At 30.8% G+C, this 11,486-nt stretch overlaps 2 protein-coding genes across 2 annotated transcripts in view; one reads left to right on the forward strand and one right to left on the reverse strand.

Annotated features, from left to right (window-relative positions):
• The window catches only part of LOC106103088 (centrosomal protein of 104 kDa), a 15,268-nt gene extending 14,843 nt beyond the window's left edge, over positions 1 to 425 (forward strand). The window contains exon 16 of the mRNA XM_013282754.1: positions 307 to 425. Coding sequence (XP_013138208.1) covers positions 307 to 425 — 119 coding nt within the window. The remainder of the gene's footprint in view (positions 1 to 306) is intronic.
• A 7,178-nt stretch (positions 426 to 7,603) lies between these two features.
• The window catches only part of LOC106103109 (tRNA (cytosine(34)-C(5))-methyltransferase), a 9,970-nt gene continuing 6,087 nt past the window's right edge, over positions 7,604 to 11,486 (reverse strand). Inside the window, exons 10-13 of the mRNA XM_013282775.1 lie at positions 10,549 to 10,974; positions 9,570 to 9,736; positions 8,674 to 8,829; positions 7,604 to 7,901 (exon numbers count right to left, since the gene is read on the reverse strand). Of these exons, the coding sequence (XP_013138229.1) occupies positions 7,759 to 7,901; positions 8,674 to 8,829; positions 9,570 to 9,736; positions 10,549 to 10,974 (892 nt within the window). The 3' untranslated portion in view covers positions 7,604 to 7,758. The remainder of the gene's footprint in view (positions 7,902 to 8,673; positions 8,830 to 9,569; positions 9,737 to 10,548; positions 10,975 to 11,486) is intronic.

The following is an 11,486-nucleotide window of genomic DNA, read 5'->3' on the forward strand; positions in this document are numbered from 1 at the left end:
GTAACCACCAAAAATTTAACTATAGAATATTTTTATTTAATTATTAACTTTATTAGACATTAAACTCTCAAATATCTGACTTTTTACTAATACTATAAATGCGAAAATTTAGGTGGATGAATGTTTGTTAGAGTTTCTAGCCTAAACTGCTGAACGGGAATGGATCTCAATGAAATTTAGCACAGACGTAGATTTAAAGTACGCGGAGGAAGTCATGGGCAAGAGCTAGTGTAATTATAATAATCGTATACCGCCTTAAGACGATTTTTCCTTGATTTTAAACCTATTCCTTACCGATTTTTTCAGCACTGGGCTTGGATGAATGGAAGTGTCCATACTGCTTGACAAACGTACTCGCGCGGGACCTCCCCTGGCAGCGCCATCTCATGCAATGCCCGCGAAACCCGAGACTCACGCCCACTTAGCTTATATCGTAAGATTGTTCTAAAATTATTACATTTATTTAGATTATTTTCATATTTCAATTGGTTATTTATTTACACTTTTGCAATTTACAATTTAGGTATTAAAGAATTTAAGCGAAAATAATAATTTCTTGTCTTGTGTAAAACAATTTCTTCTGCACAATCGTGATGGTAAATAATTTGAAAATTTACTACTGTCTTGCGCAGTATTTACTTTTAAGTTAGATAAAATTATTATAACTAAATATGAAAACGTCGGATATTGTGTATTTATCAGTTTTATATGTTTTTAACATTTTAAATAAGTGAAATATTAATTTACTGGCATTTTTACTTTGTTTTCAAAGATGAAAAATGTTCTAACTAACTTTACAAGCTTGTTCTAATTGACAAGAATGTGTTACAGGAAAACTTAAGTTTGTTAAGTATTTTAAGTTCTACAAAGGCATTTATTTAGTTTTTAGATCGTATTTCTTAACTGGTAGATAATATAGCCAAATATTTTTTCGTTATTTCGTTGTAGATCGTAGCGTTACTTTGTCATGTTGTCATTCAAATGTTACTTTTTTATTTGATAATATTAATAATGTAATTCCGTAAGTTATTTATAATTATTGCATTGGCATATTTTACTCCCTCCAAAAATCTGCAAACTTGCTTTTACTACTCAATTTAAATAAAATATTTTAATACATAAGGAATAATTCAAACTGTCCATTGGTTAATTTAAAATGAAAAAAGTAAAGCACAGCTTGTTGGTCCGTGGTTCGACCGTCCAAAGATTATGCATTCCGTCTTTGACAACGCTTAATGCCTAATTTGTCACAATTTCTTCTTAATACCACAAAAGAATTAAACCAAACAATTGAAAAAGACTAAAACAAAAATGAATTTACAACGTTTCGTTAATTTAACATTAAGAACAATTGCTATTATTATGCATTTAAGAAAGCAAAATGACAAACAGTGTATCGTTTGGCTTAGCTTCGACCAATGGCATTGTTTATAATTTATAAATTGAACATTTGTGAATATTTTATTTTTATTTTTTTTCTAATTACTTTTGCTATAATAGTAATAGGGATTTATGTTAATTAAAAGGAATAAGTAATATAAAGAATTAGTGTCAACATTTAGCAAATAAAAATATCTTCAAAACCGATGACCGATAACCATGTACTATTATACAACTAATTTAATTGATACTGTCGCTTTAAACTCAGAGCAATACTTCTCGTCAAGACTCAGGTTGCGCGCCAATCTATCCATACTTCTAGCGACATTGACAGCTGTCAGCTAGGGACGTGACGTTTATGCCGATAATCTAGAGTTGCGCCAATTCTATACCACGGTACTAATTTTATTCCTAACAGTACATACAAAGGATTGTTCTGTGCCGATTGCCGGTAAAAACCCTAATGTCAGTTGTCAAACGAACCAAGATCTAAACAAATGGCATATGTCAAAGTTAGGAATTTTAATATCGTTACGATCTATCGATAATTTAATATAAGTGACATTTGCGAAATCTCTAAGGAAACGCCATTATCACAAAAGATAGATAGATTTAATAACTTTTTACATATATGAGTTACTTGTGTTGTATTTTGAAATAATCTTGGAATTACTATAGATTTTTCTAGTGGAATAATAATCTTTTCGGGCCGCTTGGACACTTTGCTAATACTATTATAAAAAATATTAACAATTACAAAGTTTCTTTAGTTATCTGATTGATTTTTTTCTATTACTTATTCTTATGATGTCTTAGTCAAATGGATTTTAGTTCAAATGTAGGTTTATAAATTATTAAGGGTAGTTAAGTAACAAATTACTGTACATATAAATAAAAAAATCGACAATCTGAGCATGCTGTTGTAGTGTGTAAATATTAGACACATAAATTAGTAGATAATCGTAAATTAGGTTATATTTATAAGGTTTTAAATTCCATTCTTAGTATAATAAACTTTTTATTAACAACACGGCCACGACTTTACATCCAAAAGTCAGTTCGCAAGGACCAGTGGCATTCAAATTGTAATTATACCTTGCAATATTTCTTATTACTACTAATAACATACGTAAAGTCGAATTCAATTGCGAGTTTCGCCCAACTGTTTCGAGGCAAGAGATAAAGACAAATTTGGACAACTAATCAATGTATCGCAAAAAGCTTCGGGTTAACGGAAGATAAAGTACTCGTGTATCAAATAAACCACTTCGAGTTGTTACTTTCGTTGTTGTATTGCAGATATATAGTGATCCTTACAGAATTAGGCACATATTCAAAAAATAAATCTATCGAGAAAAGTTTGTCCAATCGTGATACTGTTCCACGAGCCTTTAGTTAAAGGACTGAAGTTACACATACTAAAATATCACGAATCAAATCTTGTTCTATGCCTCCAAATATGCGCAATTTGCCGTAACCGCCCCTTAAGAAGAAGAAGTCGAATCAATGGAATATATAGTAATAAGTTTATCTAAACAATTTTAGCTTTATTTGTCCAATCACAGAATTACAAAGAACAGACATTTGCATCATAAATTTACACACTCCAAAATAAATCCAACCTAGACGTGTAAATATTCTTATTTTCCATTGAATTTGATTATAGAAACGACTAGTTATAGCATAAAAAAATATTACTAGTAACTTACAGCCTTAGAAATAAACGGTATAAAAATAAACTTAGGAATAAACTGAGTATAAGCAAATATTAGTACAAATTTTATTTATACTCAGTTTATTCCTAAGTTTAACTTTATACCGAGTTTATTAGTAAGATTGTAGAGTTTATTAGTTTGCATATTATGGTAGTATCATTTCAATTTAACTAAAAAAAAATCCGACTAAACTATTGCTAAATAGAACGAAAAAGTCCTCTTAGTCCTCTCGTTTGCCCCCTTTTACTATAAATAAAAAGCCTTTAAGATTTGGATTTGTAAATATCACTATAATTAAACAATAGGTGCAAATATTTTAATACTGCTTTTAGATCCTATTTTAACAACAAACAACAACTTTTCAACAATATTTTGGTTAAATTTACGCTCAAATAACACTTACTACGTTGGCGCAGCGACCCAAAGTGGGTCTTGGCCTCCAACACGAGATATCGACAGCGTCCAAACTACACGAGAGAAAAGAAAACGATCCGATCCCAAATATAACACATTTGAGAATAATCTTACCTAAAATTAAAATACTCCGTCTAAGTTTTATATTTTTTTTAACAAGTCCAGTATTTTTAGTAAAACTAAAGTCCATATTATCGAAATTTTGGATCCCCCCCTAAAGTATGAATCTAAAATATGAATCCATCCTGTATCACGTCATAAAAAAACTAAATAAGTATTTTCCTTTGATTCTTATACTGATAAGTAGATATTGGGTCGACGTTAAATATCACCACATTTGAAATCAGAGGTGTTATGTTTACTTCGTTTGAAACAGCCAGCGTCAACTAATCACACAATACAACAGTGTCCTTTCAAAAATTGTAGAAATAATGATTGAAAATTCTTACTAGAATTATGTTTTAGAAGTATTTTAAGAATTATAGTGTACATACTAGCCGCACGCAAAAAACACTACCTTCCACTAACATTGACCGCGTACGACTCATCTGCTCAATATTGTTTGCTAACGCGTGACGTCACGAGTTTTTGAATTTCAATGAGAATGAAAGAGATAGTAATATTACGACAGTTCCCACTCATAATATTAAGTAGATTAAATTCACTTTGCCTTAAACACAATGTTTTCTTCTATTCTGCCATTAACCTATAACTTCATCTGTGTAATAGATTAAAAATATAATTAATTAGAATAAATAAAATCCACATCACCGCTGTGATATCGGGTCGGAATATATTGGTACTGGTATTGAAAAGGATTGGTCTTTTGTTGATGGTTTAGATAATAAATAATATTAAGTAGATATAAGAAACATGAGTGTGGCAACATTAAATACACCCAGTTTTTGTCACTACAAAACAAAAGATAATGTCTCTGGTTTTCACTCTTAAGAGTCAATTTTAAAATTATTTTAATGTTTTGTTTGAGTTTTAGCATTGGAGACCCACGGTTAATGATTTGATAGATATTATAATATCACCAGCCAGTAACATTACAAATAAATTACTTTAACAATTGTACTTTTTAGTGTTGCCATTTCATGATAACATAATTTTAAGACTTAGAACTCGGATAATTGCCGTTTGTACATAAAAATATTGGAATTATCTATTAAGTTAAAAATATAAAACTAAAATAAGTATTTATGATACTCTAATTAGAATGTTTAGGTAAGATGTAACTATGAATATAAATTTTTACTTTATAATGTAACGTAAGATACATTTACAAAGTAAAAAAAAATACCATTATGTAGGTTTAGTTTATATTATTTTAGGTAATAGGAAATTCATATAAAAATCCATTTGACTGTTATTAACTAAACTAGTTAATAATATTTTATATTTATATTTTTTGTGTTATATCTATATTGTAAAATATTTTTATACAAATAATTTATATATTATAAACAATGCCTTTCCAAATTAATTAATATCTATTTAACTACTATATATAAATATCTTGATAATAATATTAAGATGTAAATCACGAATTAAAACCGAAAAAACTTTTGGAAATGTACTCACTATTTATTTAAGTTTTTTTTTAATAAACAAACAAATCCTAAATAAACCGCTCAACAATGTTGAAATTAATTGGACAACTACGAATATTTACTATAAAACATTAAAAAGAATAAACCAAAAATAAATAAATAATGGAACATGTAAAAATCCATTTCAAACGCTCAAAAATACGAGTTTATACAAGTGCTTTACAAATAGCTAAGCTTAACAAACGTTGGTTTTAAAAAACAAAAATGTTTACTAACTACATTTAACAGTACTCTAAAATTTAAATACCGTTGGAATTACATTCTCATCGACAAAACTTAGGACCTTTCCCACCACTGGCTGATAGAGGCTCAGATAGCTTAAAAATGACATATGTAACTGTCAGATAAGGGAACAAAACCCGATATTTCCATCACATATTTTACACGTAGGATTGTTATCAGACAATTTGCAATTTGGTGGGACAGGCCCTAAGGGAATATTTATAAATACAAGTGCATGTCAGTCGCCAATGTCGACTCGACATCCATATTAACAATATCTTGAAGATCAGTCCAATATACTTTTTGTATTTCAATGAAAAAAATGCATCGTATTTGTGCAACTTTGAGGTTATATTTTTCTTAACTTCAAATATATTCTTCGAGCTTCAACCAGACATTCTGCCTAAGTTCTTGGATTATCTCAATAGAAATGTTTAGTTTTCACACACAGCAAGCATTATTTAATATATTTTTACAGCAAAAATTGAACTAAAACAGTCAATTTAAAGGGGAAAAAGCCGTGTGCACTATCAGTTAACAAAACCTAGTAACTTTTGCACTCTACGACTCAACTATTCGAAAGTTTGTTCTATTATTGTATATGTTACATGTTTTCTTTGTGTAATTAAATGTTTTTAGGTTATGACAATGTAAAACTGAAATTAGTTATTGGTTAGTTATAGATATTTCGGGTATACTCGTTGTTTTTTTGTTGCAATAATTGTCAATTTAATTATCTTTGTTTGTACTGTAATTTTACGTATGATATTGTTTTGTTAAATATGTACATGTTGCGAACTTAAAAATGGTTTCATGAATAAAGCAACTTTAAATGTGAGAATCGTTTATTTATTTTTGTCTATGCCTTTCTACTAGTTACTTCTACGTCAATTACATAATTTTATTATAATACTAGCTTTCGCTCGCGACTCCGTTCGTGTGGAATTATAAAAATCAAAAATGAGTTGACTATGTGTTCTTCCAGACTATATTCTACATATATACCAAATTTCATTATAATCCGTATAACCGGTTAGGCTACAAACGCTAACAAACATTCATCCATCAATCAAAACTTTCGCATTTATAAAATTAGTATTATGACAAACAAGCAATTAGCAACGAATTAGCGAAAATAGCGAAATGACCATTGCTCAAGCTTTATGATATTGATGATCAAAATTACGTGCACCTTAGTCAATTTAATTCAAAATTACTAATTTGAAACTCAGGAACTTAATTTTATTCACTATTTTGTTGTTAATCTATATCTATACTAATATTTCTATACCTATACTTATTACTTATCTATACTATTATTTCATTTTATTTTATTAATTTTGTAAAGCGTAAACACACTACTTCATGGCGTAAGATGTCAGAAACACATTACGTGTTTGGCTATTCTACCGATAGATGGCGTTCAAATTTTCTTTAAAATATCTAGATTGCGATGTCTAGTTTCACGCAGACTGAGTGACTTTCGTCGTGTGGACAAATTCCGTTATCGCTTCTCGGCCTTTTGGCTAAGATCAAAGTGTAGTATCTGTTCTTTTCAGCTTAATATCTGAAAGTTCCCGCACTGCGGGACCAGTATATTAAACTGATTTTTGTAAAACGACGGGATGTTCGGGGCTCGCTCCACTCCCGTCACGGGTCGGCCCGGCATTGCAGTGCCGCCGGGATCGGCCCACATTATAACCCTAAACAACAATAAAACCTAGTTAAAAATAGGCAGTGGTACTGGCCTAGCACTGGCATGGATTGGATTGAATTGACACAAATTGTTGTGTACACTCATTACTGGATTTGCCATTTTATACTCGTACTTGTACCATAATAGTCAATAGCGATGTATACGATGTTTAAGGTTACTATTACTATGGTATAACGGTAATTTTGACGTTTCCAAATGAGAATTTGACAAATATTAACCAAAAATAACGTCTTTATAATTTCATGTGGATGAATTTGCACGGGAACAGCTTTCATAAATAACCCTATGTATAAGTTGCGTAATCTCTTTTCGAAAAGCTTAGTCGATTTATAATAATTTGTTTTTTTTTTTATAGATTTCATTGTGATTTTGACTATCGGACCCTCAGGTAACGTGAGATTGTGAAAATATTTCAAGTGAAGTGTCAACTACGCTTAATCTATATATTTTTTGATCTTTTTGGTCGTATTACTTTTTTATACCACATTTTTATAGGGAATGGAGAGTTGACTGCTTTTTTTTAAAATAAAACAACACCATCAATGTCAATAATATATTCTTAAATTATAAGTTACAATATCCGTAAAAATTCACTGCATACAGTTTATACATATTGACATCTCTTTCCTTCTCTTGGACAGAAGAAAGAGACAGACAAGTGTCACTGCATTTAAATTTTACGTTTGATAAAATGTTACGTATCCATACTGGATTTTGTTGAAATATCAACATTATTCGTGTCATCGTTAGGTTCAGTTTTGTTTGACTGCGGCTCTGTGACGTCATCAGTTTTCGTTACATCGGGCACGTCGGACGCCTTTTTGAATTTGTTCACGTCTGGAATTAAAGAAATCATACTAATATTATAAATGCGAAAGTTTAGATGGATGGATGTTTGTTAGAGTTTGCCTACTGCTGAACGGATTTCGATGAAATTTGGTATATATGTAGAGGGCAGTCTGGAAGAACACATAGGCTACATACTTTTGTTTTTTTTTTTCAATTCCAGGCGGACGGGGTCGCGGGCAATAATCTATATTTAAACTAATATAATCAAGTGTAAACACACTTCTTTGTTATGTAGTATGCAACAGCATATTGTTGAATTATTATTTCTTAATAAAAATTCTACGACACGCTTTAGGCTATATATTTTCACGCTATTAAACTTTGGGTGTAAATAATTTGTAAAAAACCGTCATGCTGACAATATTAAGGAAGCAAGGCAGCGACGTAACGATAATTGTTAACCAATATTAACTTTCGTTGTCATTTAAGCATTTAAATTTTGACATTTACAAAGAAAATTTTAACGAAATGTAATAAAATAAAGTCTATAATATGCGGATCAAGCGGCACGGGATCAAATAGTAATCTATACTAATATAATAAAGAACTAGCTGTTGCTCGCGACTTCGCCTGCGTGAAATTATAAAAACAATAAAAGTAACTGAAATAAACTGCTGATATCGGCTGAGTGGTTTTTAAGTTATTTGCAGACATATAAATCATTCCTCTTATTGTACCGGTGACACAGGAGTAGGATAATATAGGGTAGATGACCCTGTACCGTAAATGTAGCAGTGCGTATTGCCGCGACTGTACTTACCGTATTTACTATAATCAGCTCCGAGCAGACGCAGGCAGTGCACGGTGTCGGGCGTGGCGGTGTAGGCGCGCAGGGAGTGCACGCCGCGCCAACCAACTAGTGTTAGTCGCAGCTGAGATTCCGTATCCTGGTATTCTAAGATACAGCTACCGGTTGCTAAAAGAAAAAAATGTTTTTATATCATAATCTTACTATCTATACTATTATAATAAAGCGTAAACACACACTTCTTTGTTGCCTAAGATAAGCAACTACAGCATATTTTTGAATAATTCTTTAATAAAAAGCTCTTAACTTACGTCACGTTTTAAGCTATATTTTTTCATGCCATTAAACTTAGGGGGTAAATAATTTGGATGAAAACCCTAATGTGGGAAAGAGACCATAAGTCGCTGCCAACATTAAGGAAGCAAGGTTGTCATGTCATGTCATTTTGACATTTGTAATTGATAGTTTGACAGATGTTAACAATAAACGAAATTTTTCATAATTTAATAAAGCCGCACGGAAACTAGTACTAATATAAAGAGGAATTGTATTTTTATATGTATTGATATAACTCAAAAACTACTAAACCGATTTCAGAGATTCTTTCACCATTAAAAAGCTAAGTGAGTAACATTGGCTACATTTACTTCACGCGGACAAAGTCGCTAACAACAGCTAGTAATATTAATGAAAGTTAAGATGGCTGTTTGTTAGTTTGTAGCCTACACTACTGAATTAGTTTCAATAAAATTTGAATATAGATAGTCTGAAAGTTCTTTTTGTGTGTTCACATAGGCTAACTTTTGTTAATTTATACCACGAACGGAGTCGAGGGCAAAAGCTAGTACACAAATTGAATTCTTTAACATAAGACAATTAAAAAACAGTACAACTAAATAGATACTCACCTAAATCTTTAACCAAACTCTGTGTATGTTCGGAGAATAATTTAATATCAGGTGGGTTACTCGGATTATCATTCTGCAGCACAAGGATAAGGTCTTCCTTTAAAATGTTCACTTTTCGAGCAGGTCCTATATACTGTAATATACTATGTAACCCTTCTTGTGATAATCTGAAATTAAAAATTTGAACCTTTGCTTAATCTATTATCTATATTAATATTATAAAGAGGTAAACTTTGTATTTTTGTATGTATAGCTCAAAAACAACTGGGCCCGTTTTTAAATTCTTTCACCATCAGAAAGGTAATTTATCTGTGAGTTACATAGGCTATATTTTATTATTACTAATGTTTAGGAACTATTAATAATTATATATATAGTTATAAAAAGGACAGATTTATGTATTTGATTCACGCAAAACCTACTGGACTGATTTTAAAAATTCTTTCACCATCAGAAGGGTAATTTATCTGTGAGTAACATAGGCTATATTTTAATATTACTAATGTTTAGGAACTATGATTATTGAATAACTAAGAAAAAAACAGAATTAATATATCCCACGGGAACTGTAAACATATCCGGGATCAAAAGCCTATGTTTTCCAGCCTATCTACATTTGTGGTTAATTTCGAGATTCGTTCAGTAGTTTAGGCTACAAACTCCATCCATACATCCAAACTTTCACGTTTACATTAGTAAGAATCTTCTACTAATGGAATCTTAAAGCCTTAAGTATAGATTAAGTTAACAGAATTACATATATAAAGCAAATGTGCATTTTGTTGTAAATTTGGATGGATGGATGTTGTTTTTTCATATCTCCAAAAAGGCTAAATGGATTTTGATGAAACTTGTCACAAGTAAAATAGTCTGAAAGGACACATACTAAGATTTTTTTACAATTACTTTACGAAAATTACTACTATTATAAAAATTTAAGACTATCTATAGCTAAATAATCTAGATTTTTAAGCCTTACCTGAAAGGGCAGGTCATATTCTTATTATCACATCTAACAAACGTCTTTACTCCAGTATTAATTATCTTCAAACTACCCTCATTCTTCTGCACAACATCTTTCACTATATTTGACACTAAATATATATTCTTCTTTTTCCCAACATGACATCTCGTTAAAAGACATTTAGAATCAAAATCTTCTTTCAAATCGTAATACTCTTTGATAGAAGGAAATACATCTTCATCATCACCGGAGAAGAATACAAAAGGATCCTCTCTATATCCACCCATTCTTCTTCTCTTTATCGGTGGTTCTTTTTTGTCTTCTTTAATCTCTGTGTCTGTCTTTTCTTCGACGGTCTTCTCCCAGGGGAGTAGACCGGTCTTCTCGAATACAGCAACGAAGAATCCACCCGTATCTTGATGATGAGGTAATATTCTTATACTGGAAATAAAAACATTTAATTTATAGTTGGATTTTATAGAAATGAAAAATTATATGTCCATACTAGCTTTCGCCTGCGTCATTGTCCGCGTGGAATTTAAAAAACATATCTGTACTAATATAATAAAGCGTAAACACACACTTCTTTGTTGCCTAAGATGTCAGCAATTACATATTTTTGAATCATTCTTTGTTTAATGAAAATCCCTACACTTACGTCACGCTTTAGGTTATATATTCTCACGCCATTAGACTTAGGGGGTAAATGTTTTTGGATAAAAACCCTAATGTGAGAAAGAGACCAAAGTTGCTGCCAACATCAAGGAAACAAGACTGTCAAGGTTTGTCATGTCATGTCATTTTGATAATTTGACAAATATAAACAATAAAATAAAATTTTCTTAATTCCTTGCGGATGAAGCCGCACGGTAACAGCTATACACATGTATGTTACCGAGATCCATATAGTAACAAATATATATCCATCCATTCATCTTTTTTTTTTTTTTTTT

Source organism: Papilio polytes, unplaced genomic scaffold (genome assembly GCF_000836215.1).
Source record: "Papilio polytes unplaced genomic scaffold, Ppol_1.0 DF823868.1, whole genome shotgun sequence".
Taxonomy (NCBI): domain Eukaryota; kingdom Metazoa; phylum Arthropoda; class Insecta; order Lepidoptera; family Papilionidae; genus Papilio; species Papilio polytes.